General features: G+C 39.2%; 1 protein-coding gene across 2 annotated transcripts in view; it reads right to left on the bottom strand.

The window, feature by feature from the left end:
* Positions 1–22,012, bottom strand: part of LOC116323461 (short transient receptor potential channel 4) — a 32,277-nt gene extending 10,265 nt beyond the window's left edge. The window contains exons 1-7 of one of the 2 annotated variants that reach the window (XM_039617875.1): positions 21,764–22,012; positions 21,414–21,463; positions 18,313–18,542; positions 17,054–17,272; positions 10,021–10,161; positions 8,370–8,546; positions 7,252–7,452 (exon numbers count right to left, since the gene is read on the bottom strand). In XM_039617875.1, coding sequence (XP_039473809.1) covers positions 7,252–7,452; positions 8,370–8,546; positions 10,021–10,161; positions 17,054–17,272; positions 18,313–18,471 — 897 coding nt within the window. In that variant the 5' untranslated portion in view covers positions 18,472–18,542; positions 21,414–21,463; positions 21,764–22,012. Of the gene's footprint in view, positions 1–7,251; positions 7,453–8,369; positions 8,547–10,020; positions 10,162–17,053; positions 17,273–18,312; positions 18,543–21,413 lie in introns of both variants that reach the window. The other variant, XM_039617874.1, reaches the window with a different exon arrangement.
* Between the last annotated feature and the right edge of the window lie 3,447 nt (positions 22,013–25,459).

Below are 25,459 nucleotides of genomic sequence, written 5' to 3'. Positions count from 1 at the left end.
CTGTGAATGCATGTGAGTGAGCAGAAATAAAATGTTCAGTAACGCTAAAATAGTGATGCATCAGAAATGCAGATTAGCTTCAGTGCTGCTCGACTGAGTGAAGGTATATGGAGGCATACCCGGTTAAAGCAAAACAAATTCTGCTACAAATGAGGGTTACATCATAAGCATGCATGCATATGCAAGCAAATTATGCAGGAGCACACAATGCTGTGAAAAATCCTGATGAGCCTCCATATCAGTATATCAAGTGTTGACCAGCACCGGCGGGTGCCAATTCACCAACTCTGCAGCCTCGTTTCCATGGGAACCACAGATCCTTATCTGTGTTGGGGTCTGAAGCAGAATGGCTCATATTTCCATACTTCAACTACAGTATTACCTGAAAATGTGAGAGAAAATGCAGAGCAGATGGACAGGAAGGGCTGAATTTTATGGATGAGAGGAGAAGAAGAAGAAGTGGTATACTCGTTTTTTGTTTTTTTTTTCTCTTTTTTTATCCAAATTTGAGAGCGGGAAAAAGAGAAAGGGACGACTGAATGAATGTGTGTGTGAGTGTGAGAGACAACGACACTGTATTTGAAGAATAAAGAGAAGAAAAAGTCCCAACTTTTTCTTTTCAGATGACTTCTTTGAGCATGGGCCTTACTGCAGTGGACCCATGGGTGCAGACTGAAGTAAAAAAAGAAATATTAATAATGATAAAAGTAGAAAGTCTTTAATTCTACTACAGCTATAAATATAATTTACCACTATTTAAAAACAGCTTTAGTCACTTTTTCATCAAACCTGCTTCATTTCAGGTCTTTAAAGTTTTGAGTGTTCCATTTATAAACAGAGGAATTTATTTTTAACTTGCATCTTTAATTAAACATCAGAACCTTAATCCTGATTAAGAACTATAAACACTATTGGACTTCTTGACGTGTTGCGATAATCAGCACGATACATTTAACACTGGCAGTGATGGCAAGGCAGGAAATTATGCTAATTAACATGATATATAGGAAATCAATGTGAATATTTACTTAACACGTGGGCTGAAATTAGAAAGTAATAAATGCCTGAGATGTAATTAAATTGTCTGCTATAAACTAAAACACTGCGTTCTAAGTAAGATGTTGTTGACTATTTTATTTAACAGCCAGGTTAAAAGAACAGGTTTTATTCTTAACAGAAAATCTCTCTGGCTGTACCTTTGATTGCTCTTAAATAAAAAAGATTATGTTCCCCTTTCTATTGAAAAACTTATCTTCTTGTTAATTTCTCCTGAGACAGAAAGGCCAAACAAACGAAGCCATCAAATATTGTAGAGCCATTTCTCATCTGTCGCAGTCACTTACCAAAGCCAGCAGTGACATATTTGCCTTAATTGGCTTTTTTGCACAGCTCAAACCATCTCAAGTCCAGTTGGAAAAATGTCCCCCAGCAAACTGCCTATCACCGAGCCTAAAATGCCAGGAAAGTGCCTGTAACTGTGTGAGTGCTGTTGGTGCTTTCTAGCTCGGCAAAGACATGTTCCCCTGCAGCTCTACCGACATAAAAGGACTGCTGAAAGTTTTCTTTGTCGCTTTCACAGACACACGGTGACAAGCAAACAACATTCAGATGGGTGTAGAATTTTTGCTTTGCTAAAAACTGAAATACAGGTGGATATGAAATCCATTGTTTTGCTCCACCACTCTCTCAGGGTTGCAAGACTAATTACATATCTAAAAATGTAAATGTCTAATATCTGTATAATATCTATGAATCATTCAGCTAATAAAAAATACTAGCAAAAGTCTTGAGATATTAAATTTGTATATTGTGTAAACATAAGAAATCAACTGGCTCCTTTTTCAGTGCAAAGAAACAAATTTAAGTTGTGATCTTCATTCAGGAATACTAGAAGCTTGTTATTAAATAGTATATTGTCAAAAGACAACAGCAAAACAACAAATTTAAGTTGTATTTTTGTTTCCATTTTCAAAAACATCATTTGTTTCCATTTTTTCACTAAATCCATAAAAAATGCCAAAGATAAAACAGTTTGAAAGTATAATATTTTTCACCAACAAGATGCCAAAGAGATATTGTGTGTAGTGTGTCCTTAAAAAAAATTAGGAACCTGGGAAAATTAAATCCAAAAGAAGGGCCAGGTCTAAAATCTATAGTAGACACGCAGTATCTGAAATAAAGATCTGACAGAAAACCCAAGAGATCCATCTGGCCCTTCTGTTGATCCCACTACTGCAAACCAAAGACTGCATTTCAGCTAGTGGTGTTGGAGATCTTTTCAAAACTGATGGAAATATAAATGCAGAAAAATACAGACAGAGTTTGATCCACCAACAAATTGTCTGACTGGCAACAACTTGATTTTTTAGTATGACAATGATCCCAAACACACTGCCAATTGAACACAATCAGTCATGGACTGGCCTCCCCAAAGCCCAGACCTCAGTATTGCTGAAGTAGTGTGGGATCATACTGACAAAGAACAGAACATAAGGCAGCCAACATCCAAAGAAGAGCTTTAAACATTCATGAGGAAGCCTGGAGAACTATTCCTGATTTCTAATTATAAGAAAGTTTCCCAATAAGGGTTCAGGCTGTGCTGAAATACACAAAATATTGACTTTCAAGCTTGTTACAACTGTACAAACTCTGTTTTTGATTTATATACTTTATTTCCATTTATATTTGCACGTTTCAATAAAAAAACTGCACCTATTTCTTATTTTCTTAGGAAAATATAAAGAAATGAAGGATGACTTCAGACTTTCACAGAATACTATATAATCTGAACTGAGAACATTACACTACCAACAGTCCAACAGAGTGAGGTTGGAAGTTAGAAGAGGTTACAGATGAAAAAGAGATACCTCTATCTATTAAACTAAAGGGATCTTGTTAAAGCTACATATGTGAAATACAATTATTGCTTCCCTTTATTTCTGAATTTTACAAAGGCTGAACACTTTTGGTCACAGCAAACTGACTTGTTAAACCAGATACTTGCTCCAGAATCAACTGAGCACAAATGGTTTTCTCCCTACACAACACTTACTCCTCTTGGTGCAATTTAATTTCTACTTAATGGGGACATTAAGATGGCTTGAAAATCTGAATTGCAGTTTTTATGAGATATCACAAGGGGGCAACGTCAAACTACTGCATGTAAAATTGATAGGTTCCCCTCAGTGCCTCTGACAATTTTAAATATTAAAGAGACAGTCTGTTTACGTTTGTACTGTGATTTTTCAGTCTACTCACCTCACCTACATTTATACCAAGAATATCTGTATAAAATGTAAGTAATCAACATTTGAACGCTCCAGGGAGAGAAGATAATCTGCTCTTTAATGTCTATGTGTTACTGATCACATTTATCTGATTTGACCTCCTGCTGCATCAAAGCGCTGACTCCTCTGTGAGTTCAGCTCTTTAGACAGAAAGCCTATGGAGATTTCTCTTCAAACTGTTATAAATGGCCTTTTTAAACCCTGGGAGCACATCAGCGCACAGAGCCAAAAAACACACACAGATGCGAAGATAAATACACAAATGTAAACAAGCCTATTTGCACTTTACACAAATGAGAAACGTCCTTCATTTTGTTCAGCCGAGGGTCAAAAACAGACTTTTAATGACTCACATTCATAAACAGAAAGCACTATTTAAAAAAAAAAAAGTCTTCCATGCAGACTGAGTGTCGTGATTATTGTGAGAGTTTGAAACACTGGTTTCTGATCTGAAAACCTTTTAAAAGCGCTGAGCAGAGATCACACCGCAGACAATGAACACTCTAACTGCTCTCTGCATGAACAAACAAGCTTTTCCAGCCCCAGTAAGTGTCCATTTAACCCTCAACACTTCACTGGGGGCAAAACTTTACGGATCATCTCTCTCAAACAAAAGGCATTTCCTATAAAGAACTCTGCTTATCTGTGTGTGTGTGCGCGCATAAATGTGCACTATACAGATGTGATTTTCTGTTCTCAGGAAGCAGCAGATGAAAATGTTTTTTTAATGGCCGATTCATGTCATGTTTCCGTTTTCCAAACGAATGAGAAGTTTATTGAAGAAAAATCTCCCCAAATGAGGTTAGGACAATAACCGTTCATTGAATATTTTCTTGCGCCTTAAATTCATATAAAATCCTGTTTCTTGTCTTTGCAAGATGACTCTGCCTCTTCTACACAACAAAAAGCACTGCCTACATAACTGCTGCATATACTCCTCAATCAAACAAGAAATCAGGCATAAAACAGAGTCCAAAATGAGTTAAAAATAAAACAAAACACCTTACTGCTCAGTTTTTCCACATGATAGTTTTTCTATCATAGCAAAATGAAAAGAAATCTGTCAGCACCACTCTTTGGGCTAAAGTTGTAAGAAATAAATGTCTAAAATGACAGAAGAAAAGCTGATAGCTCATTCCCCAGACTGTCCTGTAATTATAAAACACAAAATGTCTTTTTTTTCTGTGAATCCATTGTAAATAAAGAAATTTCTCTAGTAGATAGGAACATTTAATCATTTATCTGTTACTTAATTACTTTGATGTAGCATGAATGACTGTGGGGGTGGTCTTTATTAGCTGGAAAACCTGTAAAATGTATGAAAAGGCAGTTAAAAGTCCAAAATTAATGCGACGCTTCACATTTTCCAAAGCCACCCAGTCGGCCAAATTGGAGTCGTTGGTGGGTCAATTGTGGCCCCCGGGGCTTATGTTTGACACCCCTGTTCCAAGAGAACAACAAAAAACGAGTGAAAGTAAATTTACTGAAATAGAAACTTTTCAGACAGTTTTACAACAATAAGACTGCAGAGAGACAGCAGCAAACTTCTTAATCAAATTATCACATGCTATAATAATTTCTCACAGACTAAGCATTTCCAGCAGAATGACTTCATCTTGAAAGGATTCTTAACAACTCCAGGTGGCGGGGACATTTATCATTTGAAAAGGGCGACTGGGTGGATTGTTACTCTCATCCTTGACACTCTGCTCTCCATCAAAATGCTGGAGCGACTGAAGGCTGCTATAGATAGCCGATCCAAGAGAAGGGCACGTTGGGACTCGATAATTAAAGCGCGAGGCTTGTTTGTTTACAGTGTGTGCAGAGAAAGATTTACTGGCAACAGCAGAGGGGTTCGGTAAGATGACAGGGGACTGTCCATCATCATGTCCACCTGTGCACTTGCACTGCCCCAAACTGTCCTTCTGTGACTCAACATGCTCATCCGCCAGCCTGTTTGTTGATGCGCAACAACTGCATGGATGAAGGAGGAAAGCACAGTGTCATAAAATGAGACTCCCCCAAAAGTGCATCATCTTTGACAGCCAGGCAGGGCTCACAGCTAAAGACAGCTGAATGAATTATTAGTCGCTCCTGGGAGGGATGCGTCTGCTTCTTCATCATTTCCTATCTCACCTTCATATGCAGCGGAACAATTCTGTTGTATAAAATCGATTTAACCCCTTCCTCTTGCTTTTAGCCATCCCATAACTTAGCAAGTCAACGAAAAATCTCCTTTCCACATTCACCATCCCGACACTGGAAAGCGTGCTCAGCTTTTGCATTAGCTTTCGGGTGTTACGGTAGCTTTTAACAGTAACAGGGACATTCATAACAACATGGACCTAACCGAAGGGGAGTGCCACATTAATTAGAGATGAATGTTGAAGATTGAGCAGATGCAAAAATCCACAGATACACTTTACAAGAATTAAATCAACTTATTTGCATGTTTATTGTTTATGGCTCTACCCACTGGGGAAGGTTTTACATCCCAATGGAAATAAAAGGATGAAATCAGCGGACCAGAAAACCGAATATTGTTTTGGAGTTACCACGTTTGGACCATTTCCACCACAATTATTTACATCCATTTGAATTGCAATGCGGCGCCTACAAAGCTGCTAAATAAAAGATCCCAATTTACTCCCTAGGAAATTCAAATCCGGACTGTGAATGTAATCAGTGTTTATATGGCATGTTTACAGCTCCTTCAAAAGCAGTTGCTCTGTATTAAACTTTCCAGATCATACAGGGAAGGTGTGTCTAATTGGATACATGTAATTAACTTTATGCAACAGTTCATTGCCTTTTCCTTTATTTAAAACCGACCCTAACTCAAACCTAAACAATGAACATGAATGTTGAGCTAAATTTCTGACATGCTTTTTTAAGGGCATTAGTAAACATCCTCAGTCTACAGCTACAATACAAACATAGATTTATTTATTAGATAGTTGCCTTGCAACTGTAATACTTGGTTATTTAATCCGGGCATCTTCATTCCCATTTGTTATCTGTGTGAGCTGCCAAGGGGAAAACAGTTAAAAACCTTATAAGACCTTTGCACCTCATGTCATTAAACCCGATGCTAATCTAACATAATTATAGGACTTCTCATCATCTCACAGTGACACAGACGAGACCACGTTCGCTTGGTTCAGCAAAACTCTCACATTTGGCAGGTTCACATTTAATTACAAAAATCTAAAAAACAAAAAAAGCTATACAGTAGATCATAAAGAAAACAATGTTAATCAATGTGACAGGAGGAAAAATAATACTAGAGGAAAACCCAAGGGGAAAAAGTAGATCACATGATTTCCTATTTTACACAGTTTGGAAGGCTACAGCTGTAATATTACAGTCTTATCTGACTCTCATTGGCCTTAAGGTAAAAGAGGGCGCACTTGACTGAGATGCAGTGTTTGTGTGTGTGTCTGTGTGTGTGTTTGTGTGTGTGTGTGTGTGTGCAAAAGATTATTTTGTTGATATCTAACAGGATGACATTCTCTGCTTCCTTCCCCTTCCTGCAGCCCCGGCAATAAAAAAACAAACAAGCAACCCATCTCATTGCCCATCTGGAATTTTACACATTACCATATGTGTGTGTATTAATGGTATAAATTAAACGTATAAAGGCCTGCCATATATTAAAATATGACACTTCTGTATTAGTATTTATTCAGAGGCTGAATATTACTATACTTTTCCCTGCTCCCTTATTTCCAAAGGGTTGCCACAGCAGATGGATTTTTACAAAAGATGCCCTTCCTGATGCAACCCTCCGAATTATCTGGGCTGGGACCGGCACAGCAAGTTCGCCAGCTTGTGTCTCCTCCTGGTCTCAAACTGAGGCTCTTTCATGTTTAAGGTTAATGTGTTACCCACTACAGCATGGAGCCACATTACACATGCAATACAATGCAACCATTGCTGGATAATAATTTTACTTTGCACATACCTCTTTTTGGTGGTATTTGATAGCTAGCTTGAGTCTTGCCAGATCATTAGTGCCCTCCTCTTCCAATAAGCTGATATCATCTTTATAGTTGAGGATCATCTCCAGCTCTCTGGAGCTCCTTGTTTGGTCCAGGAGGTCTTTTGCAAACTGCTTACACTGCTGGGACAGCTCTTCATACTCAGATTTAAACTCATTCTCCACCTGGAAGCAATAGATGGAGTGGATTTAAAACAAACACTGAAGTGCTGAAGAGCAGGAGTACGTAAAATGTGAGTAAATATGTCAGGAAAAGCCTTGGGGATGTCAAACTCATTTTACATCATGGGACACATACAGCTGATTTTGATCTTAAGTGGGCCAAACCAGCGAACCTCCCCTTTCTGTCAGTGTAAAGTCGTCTAACTTTGTGTTTAATCCCATTTAATAAAAGAAAAAGGAGTGCAAGTTTAGCTGTACGTCTCAGTTTTTCTACATAAAACTAATAGAGCTGTAGTAAATGAAAGAAATCTGTCCGCACAAATAAATAAGTTTTTTAAATTACAGAAAAAGTTACTTGTAGTTCACTGCCCGGACATACTTCACATTCACTGAAAATGTCCTTTTTTGCTCCTGTGGACCCTTTGTAAAAAAAAATATATAAATTTCTATACTAAATAGAGAAAAAACAGGAACTTTCATGTGTTTAATGGTTATTGTTTATCTATTACTTAATAGTAATAGATAAATTTCTGCATCAGGAAATTTCTTACTTCTTGCTTATACACTTTTGATGGATCACCTCTGTTAGCCATGTTCTCTTGGAGGAAAACAGTTGACCTATTTAACTAAAATATCTGTCAATCGTAGAGGACATACATAGATAACAGCATTTTATTATATTTTAGCTGGAGATATCAATGACCTTTTTTCAAATCCTTATTAAATATTAAATTCAACATAAGCCATTCATTTGAATTCTTATCTAATAAATTGAAAGGTCATTTTTTTGTTACACAGTCATATTATAGGAGGGTCAAAAGGTTAATTAATATATATACTGTTGGTATTTCAGCTCCTCAGAATCAAATCTTACCAACTGATGCTCCAGCTCCACTATTAGCTGGCTCACTTGCCCTCACCTTGCTGAGCTCCTGCAGCTCCCAGCTGAGCCTGAATGCGGTTAGGAAGGGGTCTTCGCTGGAGAGCGCAATTAGTGAGGGACTCGACAGTGCTTTGTAGATGTTGAGTCGTGAGCGCGAGTGCCGCAGGCTGTCCACATCCGAACTAGACACACACTCCACACAGTTGCAGCGCACCTGCAACATCAAACAAAACGTGGACGCTTGGACACATTTTAATGAGGCTTCTCTGTGTTTAGCAATGGCTCATGTTCCAGTCTTGCAAAGCAGCCGCTGTTCTGGGATGTCAAGGTATGATACTCAGACCTTCAAGGGACAACCTGACCTGAAGATGTATGTGCACGTTTACATTTTATAAAAATACACCACCACAGTGGATTTTAAATTAAACAAAGTGCATACTTTCAGCTATAATTCAAGGGGTTTACCAATAGGATCACAGTAATAGTTCAGGAATTACTGCCATCTTTTTACACAGTGCCCCACTTTCACATGCTTTGTCTTTAGTACTGAAAGGCATGCTCTGTTGGGTAATGATCATGCAAATGACTTGGCCTTTGAAGAATCTCCCATTTATTTGTCTTGAGAAATGCTTGTTTTGCGTTTGTAGCACCCTTCAGGTCATTACCCATTTGCACTGTAAAGCATCATCCCATCCTTTTGCAGCATTTGGCTGAATCTGACCAGAGAGTACAGCCCTGTACACTTCATCACAATTCATCCTGCTACTTCTATCAGCAGTCACATCATCAACAAACACTAGTAAACAGGCTCCACTGGCAGCCATACATGGTCATGTCATAAAAATGACTGCACCATGTTTGACAGATGATGTGGTCTGCTTCGGTTCAGGAGCTGCTTCTCTCCTTCTTTATTCTCCTGTCTTCCCATCATTCTGGCGCAAGTTAATCTCAACTTTATCTCCCTTCGAACTGTGCAGGCATTCTTAAATGCTTTAGGAGAAGAAGTCTAACCTGGACTTGTTGTTTTTTTAACATAGACAGTGGTTTGTACCTTGTCTTATAAACTCTCTTTTTATCTCTATCTTGATTGTTGACAATGATTCTTCTGCCTCCTTAAGAGTATTTCTGACTTGGTTTGATGTTTTGAATTTGTTTTTCTTAACCATAATTCTCACTAATCCTGTCTTTTGGTGTTGTTAAGCTGGCCAGTGAACTCTTTCTTTTTAGAATGTAACAGAGTGTTTATTTGGCCACACCAGCTAAAGTTTTACGATGTCTCTAATAGGTTTATTTTGTGTTTTCGGGTTAATGATATCCTCTTTCGCTCACATCAAGATCTCTGTGGACCTCATACTGAGAATTCAAATTAAAACCTAATAAATTTAAGTTAATCTTGTAATCGAATCCATATATTTTATCTACTTAAGTTTTCATGGAATAACCAGGAAACGGGCATCACCTGGTTATAAAACTGTTTATCACCCCAATGACTTCTGAGCCTCTGGAAATGGATTTAATTAACTTTTATTAAACCCTGCACTTCAAGCACATATTAGATGTTTGATTTAGAATCCACTGTGGTGGTATACAGAAGAAAAATTCCACAATTTGTGTCTTTGAACCCAAACTTTTATATGTGTAACTATGGTATCTTGCATAGAGATATTAGAGACAAATGGTTCACTCACCTCATGTGGCTGTGGCATAGACACACCTTTCTGCACCAGAAGCTTGATAATTTCATAGTTGTTGGTGTGTGCAGCAAGAATGATGGGAGTGATGTCAGGGGTGAAGTCAGAGAACTGCTTGTCCAGTAAGATCGGTGGAACCTTTGCAGGGAGATGAGAGAATGACAGCACATGTGAACAAAGCTGTCAAAGAAATACAATAGGTGCTGACCTGCACAGTACCTGGGGCTTTTAGCTCCTGGAGGTAAAGATAGTTCAAATCCAAACAAGAAATTGTCCCCTTGGAAAAAGACAAAATCCATATCAAGGCTTTTGTAAGGGGCACCAGTAACGGCAAAGTGAAATGCATCAGCGTTTAACACATTTCAGAGGGAATTATGCTCAGAGAGAAACTCATTCTACCTATCCCTCTTATCACCCACTCCAGCTAAGTCCTTTTTCAATTCTCATATCATTCAAGAGGGGGGGTAGAGGTGCAGGCAGCAGAGGAGCAAGCTGTGCCTTTTTAATTCTTTTAATTGAAGGCCTATTATCTGATTCTGTGGTGAGGGAGAATGGGAGAAGAGAGCGAAGACAGCTCAAGAATGATTGGAGGATAAACATGCAATAGGTAAGGACCTGCTTAGCAACTCAAGGCAGAATGATTTCAGATGGGACTATGACTTTCTGGTTTTAGTGAAAGAGCTTTGCCAAGAATGTTAAAGAGACAGCAAGCTTGAGAAGGCTTGGTCTAAACTTTAACAACACCAGGAAAATAGCAATGTAGTTGATATTTTACACCTTTTGAGTCCACAGACTGAGTTTTGTTTAAGCTGTCTTGGTGGTTCAATGAAACAAAAACAAAACAAAAAAAAATCTACATATACAGAATTGCATAGGTAATTTAAATGCAGTTCATCCATACCAACTCACAAGTGCTAATTAGCTTAAGATAAGGAGTTTATGCGTAGAAATGGTCTTTGGTGTATGGTAAATGTTAAATGTGGCACTTATATTGTGCCTTTCTGCCTCACTGATTCAGTCACACACATTCATACAGTGCTTTTGTCCATGCCTAAGCTCTTCTAGCCAACATTCAGACACACACGGATACTCTGATGGATACATCAGGGGAAACTTGTGATTCAGTACGTTGTCCAAGGATCGCCTATCTGAGCCACAGCCACCCAGTGACAAAAATGGTAGACCAGCATTATAAAATTTCATTTAATTATGAAATTATAAATCCCACTTAAGTGGTAGTGACATTTAAAGTTATATCAACTTTAAAAAACAGCATGTTACATTATAAACATTTTATATGAGATTAAGGTTTAGGGTTTTTCCTTGCTCAGAATGGGCCCATGGAGGGTATCACACTATTTGTAAGATACTAAAAAATTATTCTATGATTAAGATCCCTGCATTATGCGGTATTAATATAATATCAACCAGCAGTTATAGTGTCTTGGCTTTGCAGGGCAGTCACAGCTACCTCAATTTAATTTATGTAAATTAAAATTACCTCAGAGTTATTACCTGCTCACTGTTTCTGCCAATCTAAACCCTTACTATCATAGTTAATTATATACTCAGAGTGTTTTTCCATTGAAACAGCAAAGGACACTGTATGATAGTCTAGCAAAACTCCTCATTTAAATCGTGCCCTGTAGATATATCTGCATTTTTCCCATTAATTGTGATGTATTTTGATCTGACTGTGCTAACACTGACATACACTCAGTTACCACTTTATTGGAAGCACCTTGCTTGTACTTGCTTGTATCTTTGTGGCACAGACCCAACAAGGTGCTGGAAACATTTCTCAGAGATCTTGGTCCATATTGACAGGATTGCATCACACAGCTGCTGCAGATTTGTCACCTGCACATCCACGATGTAAAAGTCCCGTTCTCCCATATCCCAAAGGTGCTCTGCTGGATTGTAATCTGGTGACAGCGGAGAACAGCGAGTACTTCGAGCACAGAGAGCTCACTGTCACATCCAGGAAACCACTTTGAGATGATTTGAGTTTTACGACCAAGTGTGTTAACACTGTGGTCATAAAGGGATGGATATGGTCAGCAACAAAACTCAGGTAAACTATTGTGTTTAAACAACGCTCAGGTGGCCCAAAGTGTGCCGAGAAAATATACCCCTCCCACACATTTATACCACCACCACTAACTAAGCCAGGTTGGATCCATGCTTTGATGTCTTTTGCACCAAATTCTGCCTCTATGTGGGTTTAATATTCTATCAAATGTTAAAAAAGTCATTTTCACCCAGAGAAAACCACTCACTGGATATTTTCTTTTTTCAGGCCATTCTCTTTAAACCCTAGAGATGGCAGTGTGGGAAAATCCCAGTAGATTATCGCTTGAAATACCAGCCAGTGTGGCACAAACAACAATGCCATATTCAAAGTCACTTAGATCATTTTTGTCCCATTCTGATGCTCTATTTGAACTTCAGCAGCCTGCATTGACCGTGTCTACATGCCTAAATGCACTGGGCTGCTGCCATGTAGTTGGCTGGTTACATATTCATGTTTAAAAACAGCTGAACACCTATATTATAAAAAGATTTCTTTCTTTAAAAAATACATACACAAAAAGAAAGTTAAAAAAAAGACCTAGACTCTTTGATATTTGCAAAGCTAAATAAAGCTATTAAATCCTAAAAGACCAACTATAGGCATGACAGTATAAGTCACAGTTAAGACAAGATCTGAGATGTTTTAACGATATTTCACTTGCAAGCAGTCTATTATGAGCAGAAGCAGAAATAGTAAGCCTTTGTCACCACTGCTCACTGAGGAACAAAGCATGAAGAATTGTTCTCCAGGGGTTTTGGTTCATTTTCTCCAAAATGTTTCATCATTCATATAGCATCCAAAAATCATTATATCACACAGGGACACTAATTACTTGGGTAGCTTACTCTCAGAGCAGTCACAGTGCAGCAGGAACTCTAAAGCGTGGCACAGAGCCATGTCTAAGAGTCATCACATTTCGCCGAGGTGGGTGATCTAATAAGCTACAGTATATACATTCTGTTCTCCATGTGGGAGGAGGTGGGACATCAAATAATCTACATCAAACAGCCTTGGCCTGTGCCCAAGCAAACTGATATATGTGAAACTATGGTAATTGCGGAGAAAGGAAAATAAAAAGCCCACTCTTCTGAGTAACACATATTTGTTACTCATAGGGAATCCACCATAAGCATATTGATTAAAAATACAACAGTGGCATCTGCAACAGCAGAGTGTGCGGTTACTTTTGTTTTCACCGTGCTCCATTTTGAGCCTCCCTGCTGGTTTTCTACTGTCATCCGACATCATCACAAATGTTTAGATAGAACTGGTGTAAAAATGGGACGCCGGGCGGTTTTTGAATTACACTGTGGAAAATAAGCTCAAGTCTCAGATTCAAGCGAGCATGAATGCATTTACTCCGCATCATGCTCTGTGTTATAGGAAGGAGAAGGATTTCCTTCCATAAGTGCACTTATATGGAAAGGCTGACAGAAAAAGACGTAAAAAAATAAAATAAAATAAAAAAAAAACTCAAAATCACCCAAAGGTCATGCAACTGAGAAACTGTGTGAAATCCATTGTTTGCCACTGACAGATGCATATCTGTTCTCAGAGGATAATAGATGGAGCTCTTTAAAAAGCTGATATGCATGCGGTCCTCAGCGGAAAACAAATAAGCCAAAACACTTGTGAGATTATTACAAACATGTCATTCAGACGGCCTAAAATAGAAAGACAAATATACACAATTCCAGCCAAGCGCAAAATGAATCTTGGTATTAATAAATCTCAGAGAAGACACTGGCAACAGATAGGATGTGCTTTTTCCAAAGAGTTTTTTAATATAATCAATGAGCTTCTATTGGAGTGATATGGTGGCACTAGAGTGATCTGTTTTCACAGCCTACTCAGTGGATGGGAAAAAGCACTATCTTACAAAGGCATTAAGATAAAGTGTGCCACCTGATTAATGTCACAGCTGAGCGGTTCAGACTGGAAATTTCATCCATTTGACAAACAATCCCAATCTCTCGCTTTGAGCTCACGCTGCCTTTTCCTGCTTATTATTTTCCCCCTTTCCTTCCATTTTTCAACTTTCGTTCAACTTAATTTTAACTTGAGCTTGCTTCATTTATTAAAACTCTTACTGCAACAGGTTGAGAACAGGAGGAACATCTCTCCATCATTACTGCTCACAGGGAGAGGAAAAGAAGGACGTATGTGTGCATGTGAAAGCACACAGAGCAGTAAGTCGACGGAAACTAAAGCTCTACACATTTTGTTCCTGTTCATTACTATAAGTGGAGTATTAATGAATAGCGGTCCACAAACTAATGTGAAACCTTCCTAGAGTAAATAAGAGCAAAGCTAAATTAAACAGTGTATTTTCTCTGAGTGAACATGCTCATTAAACCTCTCTCTCTGTAAGACTTGTTCCTTTTCCAAAAGACAGAAGGCTTATGAAGCAGCTTTTTGGAGTGTCAGCTTTTGTTGTTGCCAGCAATACTGGGTCAGTTAATCTGGATGGTCTAAAAAGCTCCAGGCAACTGCAATCAGTTTATAAGCTATACAGTGAGTAGCAGTATTTTACTGGGACTGGCAATCACACTTTATCATTCAGTCACGAAGGTCCCTGAGCTGCTGGATGTTGTTTTTAGATTTAAAACTAAAGTATCCAGAAATCCTTTACTGCCATTGGGTAGAAATTCAATAATAACCTTATATGTATCTATATGTAGTGTAATTCAAGCGGTTGGAGAGGAACTTCTGCACATACTCTTTGCTCCACCACTAGTATTTAGAAACTCTCGAGTGTGGTGGGAGACTCTAGCCAATCACAGGGTTTTCAGAGAGAGCGCTTTCCTGATGGCTGTACTGTGTATGCAAATCCATACAGACTTTCTTCCAAATAGTGCAGGAAAGGTTAATATCCCTGTATTTAAAATAACTGCACACAACGTGGAACAAGGAAGATAGACTTAAATGATCATTCATAATGATCATCCATCTACCGTATTTTTTGGACTATAAGGCGCACTTAAAATCCTTTAATTTTCTCAAAACTCGACAGTGCGCCTTATGTATGAATTCTGGTAGTGCTTACTGACCTTTATGTGGTACACGGTTCTCAAAAATCTGCCCAAAAATTTTTTAGTATGATTTTGGTAAGCTACGAAGCCGCACCGCTTGATAGATTGTCGAAGCATTATGGCTACCATAGTCGGGAGCCTTGCGGAGTAATCTGGGTCCAAACTCTGCTTCCAGTCCCAAAGTCGAACGAACACTGCGGTATCACTGAGAGTTAAAAACTGTCTAAATTCTTTCATCTTTAATAAAATGATCAATGTTGCTGCTTTACCAGGTGTAACAATTAAGTTTAACATCCAGGCATCCATGAAAACAGAACGTATTAAATTTAACAGAGTTAGATGTTAGCAGGAAGTTAGCTCGCTAGTTTCCACCTAAACATGATACACCATGTTCTGACTGAGAGATTTCTGAAAAAAATTAAAACGTACAGCTCTGCTATCACTTCCAACATAAATGAAGACAGAAAACTAAACAGCAGTGACTTTTGTAGGGTTACTAAAGTTGGACAAGCTGGTATATAATGATGTGCTACGTGATCGCTAGCAACACAGCTATGTTAGCGTAACATAAACACAGTGAAGCTGGAGGATGATCGCTAACTTTTTTCCACTCGATATGTTAATGTGAGGATTCCCGATGGTTAGGGACAAATGCAATCGCATGGCATGATGCTGTAAATGGACCAAACTTCAGTCAGGAGAGCAACTGAAATAATACATCCACAATATGAGGTTAGTCATTAATATACTGCAACAACATGGGAATAGAGCAGGTGCGAGATAATTCAACATTAATGAATCAATAGTACGGAAGTGGAGGAAGAGAGAAGAATGAGTTGAGTAAAGTTTGACTTATCTGATTGTTTTGTTTCACTTAATGTGCCTTATAATCCGGTGCGCCTTATGGTCCAAAAAATAAGGTACCCTACTGAAAACAGGACTGCTAACTTAGTCAGTGATATTAGAATACAAACCCCATTTAGGACCATTATTTGTCTTATTGTTCTACCATGCTGTGCTTAGGAATGATGTCTTGCCAGTGGCAAGACTCTGATTTTATACCTTACCCTTAAACATCTCCATTTGACACTGAAAGAAGAAAACTTTTCAAAATTCTCAGTGTTTACAGGACGGTTCCCTCTTTTATCTAACCATTTTCATAGTGACTGGATAGGTTTTGTTGATGAAGGCTAAATGTTTGAATTGAATGTTGCAAATATTTAAGCCTTCTGCGAACCGCATCCAAACAATCAGGCACAGCTGTGTCTAATTCAATTTAATGTTGATGCAGCTCACAGCTTCTGCTGAGCACACGTATCAAATGTGCTCTTTTAGTGGGAGGGCCTGAGGGTGGAGAGAGTAGAGGGCAGAAGGAGGGTGAGAGCTGCACCTTCATATTCCGGCTCTTTTTGCCATTTGCAGCTTTAAGGTGGGAATACTTTGGAAGTAACACTCTAAACATAAAGAGTAAAGGATTTTTAAAAAATTCTAATCATTCATTAATGCGGGCATTCGATTAATTCAGCTTACGATAAATGATAAAGGCGGTGCATTTGTTAAATGGTACACTGTACTAGTTAGAAGAATGTTATTATGTTGGCTACAAATGAAACTGGCACAGGTCCTGGCACACAAATGGATTAAACACTGCACTTAAAAACAGCACAAAAAAAACCCAACCCCAAATTAAAAAATGCAATTAACTGCTAAAAGCAGAGAAACATAAAACAATTTGCTGGAAAAGCTAACAAAAAAAAAGATAATGATAATAACTTGGAGAGAAAATAAATGTCAACTATTGTTTCCCTGCTACTATGACTCCAACCTGGACAGCCGAGAACAGTCTCGGCAGAGAGGCGCTTGTGGCTCTTGTAAATTTATGTTAATATGCAACTCTTTCCACTTTCCTCAGTCCCTTCCTCACCTGCATGCCACCACTCGGCTTCTTGTGATTTAGCAGCAGCTCCACAGCTCCGACCACTTCCTTGCGAATTGCGTGCAGCAGGGCGTCGCCGACATACACGTTGAAGCTCAGCAAGAGTTCGATGATTTCCAGGTTCTCGTTCTCAATGGCAATCAGCAGAGCTGTGCGGCCGAGAGGGTCGATGCAATTGATGTTGATCTTGAAGTAGATCTCAGCCTCCTGCCAAAATAAAGTGATTGAAAGCCAGAGTTTGTTTCAAGACCTACTCTGGGACTCTGGGGTTCATTGATTATGGAGGAAGACACACAGGGAATGAACATTTTTGAAAGGAACTGTAAACTCTTCGCACCTTTTGTAACTGAACAAGCTACTAAAAGTTTGTAGTTTTTCCTCTGAATCTGGAGGAGTGGAGTGGGAGTGAGTTTACCAGATCTCTGTAGCTCACTTCTCTTTATCTGCATTTGAAGCTAGCAGCACAAGACTAAGCTCGCCACTACTGCTGGCATAACACAACTCAATATCCAGTTGAACTGTTGGCAGTCAGGTTGAATTGTGGGGAATGTAGGAATCAGAGTACCCCATGTTTCTGCTGCATTGATTTTGCACTTTATACTTTTCTTTTTTAACTTACTGTTGTCTTGTAAGTAGCTTTCTGTCATTAGCTGCCTACACACACAATATTTTAAGAAAAATCACAACAAAAAGGAAGTTGTGAGAATCGGCATATAACATTTTTAAATAGATATTTTTGTTTTCAGAATAGATTTAAAGCAAATGCATTTCTCCAAGTTTATGAAAACAACAACCTTTTTAAATGTTAAAGAAAGGAAAAAAAGACGTCTGATTAATGCAGATGTCCGTTCTTAATCTCTATATGGACAAGCCAAGTGGGCAAACTATCACAAATTGTTATTGTGGATCGTGATGTCATTTGTCACTATATTGCTAGATGACATGTCCTGATATATTACAATTTTCAGCCTCTCCGTTGCTACGGGACTACAAAGCAGCTGCTCCCTGCCAACACTGTCTCTGCTACTGGTTTCTATAAAGAGCCTGCGTATTATTTGAAATGCATAGCAATTATTATGACTTTGCATCCTGCCCATGAATCTTCCAATCTCTTCCACGTCAATCAAATTAGATTAACGCTTTAATATTGAGCCATTCCCTCATCCATAATTTTGAGCTTGATGCATCTGCGTTAATTCATCCCTTTATCAGTCAGTTTCTCCATTCCTCCACATAAACACACACACCTCAAGCGCTTGCTTGACACTCGCATAGTCCCCTTTCTCGACGGCTCCAAGGTAGGCTTTCTCTAAAGGTGACAGCTCCGACTCGGCCCGCACAATTCTCAACGGGATTCGGTCCCGGTATGAGGAGCTGTCAGTCCGCCGGTAGTAGAGCTGTGACATCTCTCTAAGCTTCAGCTGACCAGCACCCTGTTAACACTGCTACAGCTGCTGCCGGGCTGGCGGGGTTCACACTAGAGAGGATAGAGACAAAGCTGTAGAACAAGCTTGTTGTTGGTTTTTGCATAACAAGTAAGAAAAGAAGGAAAAGAGAGGACAGTGAATACACATGCAGAGCAGAAAGGGCTGTAATACTGAGATGAAGCTACAGTAGTAGTTGACCCCTCTCCATTTATTACATGAGCTACATGATCTAATTAAGAACTGCCTGATTATAAGTGTTTTCCTACAAACTGTGCAAGAATTACAGTTGAATAAAAGCTCATTTTAAATGTAATATAACTAATGAAGAAATTTAATATAAGATGACAAGTAGACAAGTGGAATAAGACAGTCAGGAGTCAGCTGTCATGGGTGAGAGGTGGAGAACAGCCTAGACAGATGTCGAGCTCAACACATGATAAACCCTTATTTAAATATTATGGTTTTATTTGGAAATAAAGAAAAAAAAGTGCCTTTTAGTGTTCTTGTAGCATTTAGTAAGTTTCAAGCGCTCAGAATCTAACGTCAGGCAATGTTTACATGCTGGCAAAAATCAAAGGATAAAAATGTTTAAGTTGTGAGGTAGGAAAGAAATAAAAAACGCCTCCACTGCATTGTTTTCCTCTGGTGTTCTGTTAGAGAGCTCTAAACTAAAGCAGAAAGATCAAGCGTAGACATGACAGCGGCTGCTCCTGCTGAACACGTTTCACAAACAGCCATCACGATACACAGCACACACTGCAGGAAGGACTTTGCAGCTGCACTGGATGGTACGATTCATTAAATCTCAAGTTTCTAACTGCTTTATGGAATGTGTTTAATCATTACTAGTTGACTGACATCTTCTCAAATAATATGCACTTTGTTTTATTTCCTCTGGCAACAGTCCCTGGTTTCTCTGCAATCTAAAACATCTCTAAATATATTGTAACATTGAAATACTGAATGTAGATAAAAAGATAAGATATTAGTGTTTAAATCATGTAAAAAGCAGCATTAGTACAATGCTTCTGTCACAAACCCATTTTAAAATTCAAAACTGGAGCAACCATAATAATGACTGAAAACCAGGATCTGTGCGGATGTGTCGACTGTCACCTCTGAACATATTTGCAAAATATTCTGACGGCCCTCAGAGAATTTAAAACCAAAAGGAGCAAAGCAGACAAGAACACAGACAGTGCCGGAGATGAGGGCGAAATATAAACCAGGTGAGTCAAAAACAACATTAAGTGGAAAACACTGCACAGTAGTAAACATAACAAAAAGCAAGAAGTTCAAGTAGTTAGTGCCTAAAGGCTCCCCTCTCTCTCTTCCCACCGTCTCAGGACAACTCATTACTGCATCTATCCGAAAAATAATGATTGGACCCGCAGCAGCCTAATTAGTTTATGAGAACAAGCCGAAATGCGGCGATTTCTTTAATAAATATGAGTAAAAATATTCATGCTGTGCCCAGAGTCCCACATCCTAAAATAGCGCATTTAAAGGCACAGTTCAAAACTTTTGATGCTATCATTATTGGCTCTTTTACTGATATGAGAACATGGTAGGTTTGGATATAGTTTGTTTCCCCTGTGTTTCCTGTCTTTCTGAGTTAATTTGCTTCAAGTGGTCAAGTGCTTCTTTCATAATCATCAGTGTGATATCAAACTTCTAGCATTAGCCACAGTTAAAAGGAGGATTAAGGTACTTTCACTGAAGGCTTTGTTACACTGTAACAAAGCCTTCATTTAAATAAACAAGCTGTGTGATTGGTTATGCTTTCAGTTTTAGGTGTGAGAACTTTTTTTTCAGTCTGGTGTTAAGAATTCAGATGTTGAACATGATTGATCATCTATAGGAGCAGAGAATGTCTAAAATTGAGGGTAAAAGTCCTAAAAGTGGATAATACTAAAGGAAAACAATACTTTCCCTTGATCCTGTCTGGACCTGCATTTTGATGGCAGCATTTCATCATACCTCATCTGAGATCCTGAGTTTGATTTTACAGAGACCAGTTTACCTGTATAAGTAATTGCATGTAACTGTCAACATAAGGAGCCTGTTTAGCAGAAACTCTGCTTTCAGTACAACAAGTGGTTTATGATAAAAGTAAGTAGCAAAGCACAAGCCAAACAAAACAATATGTATCTGTGTTTAAAAAAACAAAATTATAATTTAATTTTGCTCAAAAACACACAGTAAGTTACGTCATCAGTGTTCTCTGTGATATTGGTTTTCATTTGTTTGCTAAAATGCATAATGTTTTAGACAAGAGTGTGTTTTAGTGTTTATCTGACACACAGATTAGATCAGGCTACATATTGCAGTGTGAGGGTTATGTTATATTTTCTGGTGCTTGCTTGAACCTGCGACAGAAATTGCCTCAAAAGACAGCCGCTATTAAGGGAAGCTGCCAACCAAGCAGAAACACTACAAAAGGTACGGCCTGCTGATACCTCTGTGTGCAAATACCGAAACGCACACGCAGGCGCCCACGCTCAGTAGCGCACAAGCCAATACACACAGCCACGCACGCACACGCGCGCGCACATACAGAGGTAGCCTTTCTGTGCACTGGCTCTCTTCCCCTAATGAGTTTGCCGAATTCAATGCATTACTTGGAAATGGGAAATCTCAGCTGTTTGATTACACGGTGCAGCAGCGCACCAACGCCACGGCAGGGAATCTTTTATTCTGAAAGTTGTAGTTCTCAAGCAGCATCGAATGGATTTCCAACAGACCATGCAGCATATTTAAAGCCCACCCCGCGCTTACAGTACGGGTGAAAACAATCATTAAACTGCCACGGTTTAATTTTGTATCAGAAATCTTCCGAGGGTAACATGCCTTACTCTTGTCTGCTACAGAGCCTTTTATAGTCAAAGATTAGTAGTAGTACACAGACGCAAATGACTAACCTTTGGGATGATGGACATTGGAACTTCGCTCAGGGAGCTCAGTGGTTTTCCTGTGGAAAACAGCATGAAAATAATTCGCCTCAACTTCTTGGAATTTGTATCCCCATAAATGTAGAAACAGCAGTGTGAAAATCCCGCTTGTTAGTGTTAGAGATGTCAGCGCGTCTTTTCCCTGTTTTTTTTTTTTTTTTTTAGTGTAGTACGCATTCTTCCCTCTCGTTTTTTGGAGACTTCTTAGCACTCCTCCTGAGAATCCACATTTGGTCAGGTTTAATCACGATTTCCATTCGGTCTTTTACGGAGGGGGTGCGGGAAAAAACGCAGACCGGCTCACACCGCATTAAACTCACCGCGCAACAAATCCTGGAGACGAAAATAGGCAACAACAACCAAGTTCCCTCGGTGGATTACACCTGTTTTTTCAACGCCTCCAGTTTTCCCCAGGGTGTACATCCACCAGTGTTCTTATCCACCTGTTGGAGGTGATTGAGCGAAAAGCAGCGCCTCCAGAAATAAACGCAGAGCAGCCAGATGCCTGGCAGGCGGTCTGCGGAATAATGCTGCTGCAGACGGGTTGTGCGCACTTGGAGACGCATCGAACACAGTGGCACTGCAAGAGGAAAGGGAGAAAAAAAAAAACATCTTAGCAAGCAAGTCAGCCAGGCGTTTAGTCTCACTTCCACTGAATGAAAGTTACACTTGACAAACTACACGATTCCACCTTCACATTCAGCTGCTCATCCAATGAGTTGTGGGAATTTGATTAGCATCAGAAGCCAGTAAAATTCACTAAAAATCACATAAACATCAATCCGGATTAGTTATTTTTGATTAAAGGCGTTTAAAACTGATATACAATTCGGAATTCAACTCAAATTGATGTGGAGAAAAGAGACATATGTAGGATATTCACCAGACTCACTTACTATTTGAATGTTTAAGAATTGGAATGACTAGAAGGCAACTTTGAGATTTATCACCTAATCAGGCTCAAACCAGGTTCACTGTGTTTTACTGATTTGCTTATGTCAGTTATACTATGGATGCCTATAGGAAGAGAATTGACTGAGGCAGCTCACATCCCTTCTGTCTTAGTTATCAGTGACCTGGACAAACTTCAGGTCCTTGGATTTGGCACTAAACAGTTCACCAGGCCTTCTTCAAACACAGTTCCTCTCTCCCTCCCTGATTCATACATCTGGCTGTGTTATAAATTCTTTTTAAAAGTGTGTAATGCTGTTGAAAGTTTAAACAGTCATGTTCAAAGAGTCTCCCGGCCAGACTCAGTCTTTGTGTTTTGCTGTGTGAGAGTTTATGTTGGCAGAAAATGCATTTAAACTGCAGGTCCGGTCACAATGAAATGTCACCGGGGATACTCATTTGGCTACAGAGAGCGTTTGATTATTCACTGTTTGCTTCTGCCAGGACGGATACACTGGATCCACACATTGTTTGTGCGGACTGGATACAAGAAAGATATATGGGCTTTGACCGCTTATCCATCTTCCTTTGTACTCTGCTCTTGCTCATTCACAGCTAGTCAACGTAATCATTCAGAACTACTGTACGGTATATTCACTGGAACAACACACAGTGGATCACCAGTAATAGCTTGATAGGGTCTTTGTTTCATGCATGCTTATAAATACATGTCAACTTAGTGTTCAAAGTAAAAAAAAAAGAATCCCCCCTTCTCTATTTGCACTTTCGGCATCCTCTTGAGAAATTTCTTAATTAAAAATAATTTAATGCGTCATGTCTCTGCTGCTAATTTCTTTGATGTACTCTGTGGAGTCAGATTAAATGACTACACCCATGAGACTGCAGGGTTCCCTGCTCTCACCCTGAATCCCACATGTAGGCTACTTTAAAGCAACTCTCTGTCTCCCTCGACTCGGCCTTTTTAAAAATCTGGTTCATTCATAATTGTTACGATCTATCACCAGAACAAGGAACGTTGGCCTTTAAAGCATGATCACCTGCAGTTTTACAGATCAATGAATTTGAATTAGTCAGCTGAAAGTGATTTAGGAACATACATGCAAAGCAGCTGAGTGCTGATCCAGAAAAGAAGGTAGTTAATTGAATTACACATTCACAATCAACGTGGAATATTTTATTTTTACTGCTCAATCAAAGGCATGGAATTTAAAAGTCAGTCATTGCAATCTGCTATAGTAGTAATACTCTCAGACATAACATTTGTGTATTTGAACAAGCATTTTTTTTTAAGAAGGTCTGCAGATTTGGTTGTGTGTAGAGCACGTTAAAATACCTCTCCTACACAGCGTTTGTGTGGCCGACTGGTCAGAAAACATGAAATGTTTTTGATTCTAAAAATAGCCCTGAGGCTAATTCTGCTCCCATAAAAGGCCTTTTAAAGGGGATTGATTGGAACAGACTTTTAAACAACATGTAATGCGATGTGGAGAGGGGTAGAAAACCAGCAGAAGATTCCTCCTGCCTCTTAAATCGTTTTAAGCTGCCTTGTGACACCATAGACATTTCGCTGTAATGAAGGCAACGCTTCTTACGCTGGTTGATTGAATTTTGCCTCAAGGAGAAACACAGTATGGCTTCTGTAGCAGAGGGATTCAAAAGCAGGGGGCTTCTTTTCTGTTTTTGTTCAAGAGATGCTTGCTAATGGTGAATTACCCTCATCAGAAATGCGGTGTTGCTTTACTTGTTAATACAAACGTTCGAGCATACTGAAGAGTGGGCACAGAGGCAGCGTTACTGCTGTGGCTGTTGGTTTGAACTGCTTTGCTGCTGCAGCACATTTTGTGCTTTTGGGGTGTTTTTTTCTGTCCTCTTAGATTTTTGCAGTAACTTATCACAATGAAAACTTTTGTAGTTGGCCATTTATGAATAAGCAGGACTGTAGTACAGTTTAGACGGTTCAGTTTTTCTGGTCACGGCGAGAGCAGAGGCAGGAGAATGTGTGGCAGGTAGTTTCTGTAGCTACAAAGCAAACAGGCACCGTCTTTGTCTGTGAAATGTAACATGGCTCCTATTCCAGTATGAGCATCCAGTTGGCAGTGACAGCTCCCTTTGCAGCATCCCCTCTGTCCGTCTGTCTCCTCCCCCTCTTTCTTGTTCATATCACTCCCTCACACTCTCACACAGCCGCAGGTTAGATTCATGTTTCCTCTTCACCTCCACTGAAAATGCACTGCCGTCCTCATTCTAAGTGTCACCCTTTAGCTGAGTCGAACCTTACTGCATAGCGTCTGCTGTTGTTCAACATTGAGGCTACATAAAGTAACTTAAAGGTTTTCATAACCCCTCTTTTCCTCTGCTTGCATCCGTGGGAGTTGCGCTATATTTTGTATCAGTTGCTCAGGGAGTTCCCTGAGGTAAGAGTGACCATCCAAGCTGTTTGAATCCTCATTACTCTCATGCTCTCTGAGACGTTACTGGGTAATTAAAATTGATCTGTCTCTGTTGTCGCTGGAGATGCGTCGAGGCCGAGCCCCCCCACCCTGGATCCCCAACACGCACAGTTCATATTTGTTACAGTCAGCAAAAATTATAGAAAAGAAGAAGATTGTCTCAGCAACGCACAGTGAAGGATTGTAATTTGCTTTTTTATTTCCTCATATTGGCGAGGCACTGTCGTAGGTGGAAAACTACAATGGATTTTATTTCCTATCCCTTCATTTTTGCATAAGATAAACCAGTCGCCTTAAAAAGTTCTCTTATATAAATTAATCTGCTCTGCAGAATACCTTTTGTCCAAGTAATTCCTGCTTGGACTGTGCTTTTCTAAAATCACATTATCTAGTCTACTAAAAGAATTGATCTTATTTTTTTCAGGGGCACCGTATAAAGAAAGCCTGGTGAATGACTGGCCTCACAGCTCAGGGTTCATGCGCCTGATATGGCAGACCACCAAAAACACTGCAAAGAAGGAAGCTTGCCTTACTTAAGTTTATAGTTTAAAATTGTCTTACAAATTTTTAATGGCTAAATATCACAGGATAGACTACATTTGTATTTGTAAACAAGAAAGTACTTTTGGCTGCTCTCTTATTTCCTAAGGGGTT

This window comes from Oreochromis aureus, linkage group 10, assembly GCF_013358895.1.
Source record: "Oreochromis aureus strain Israel breed Guangdong linkage group 10, ZZ_aureus, whole genome shotgun sequence".
NCBI lineage: Eukaryota > Metazoa > Chordata > Actinopteri > Cichliformes > Cichlidae > Oreochromis > Oreochromis aureus.
Note: the sequence above shows the minus strand (reverse complement) of the source record. Positions and strands in the feature narration are given on the sequence as shown.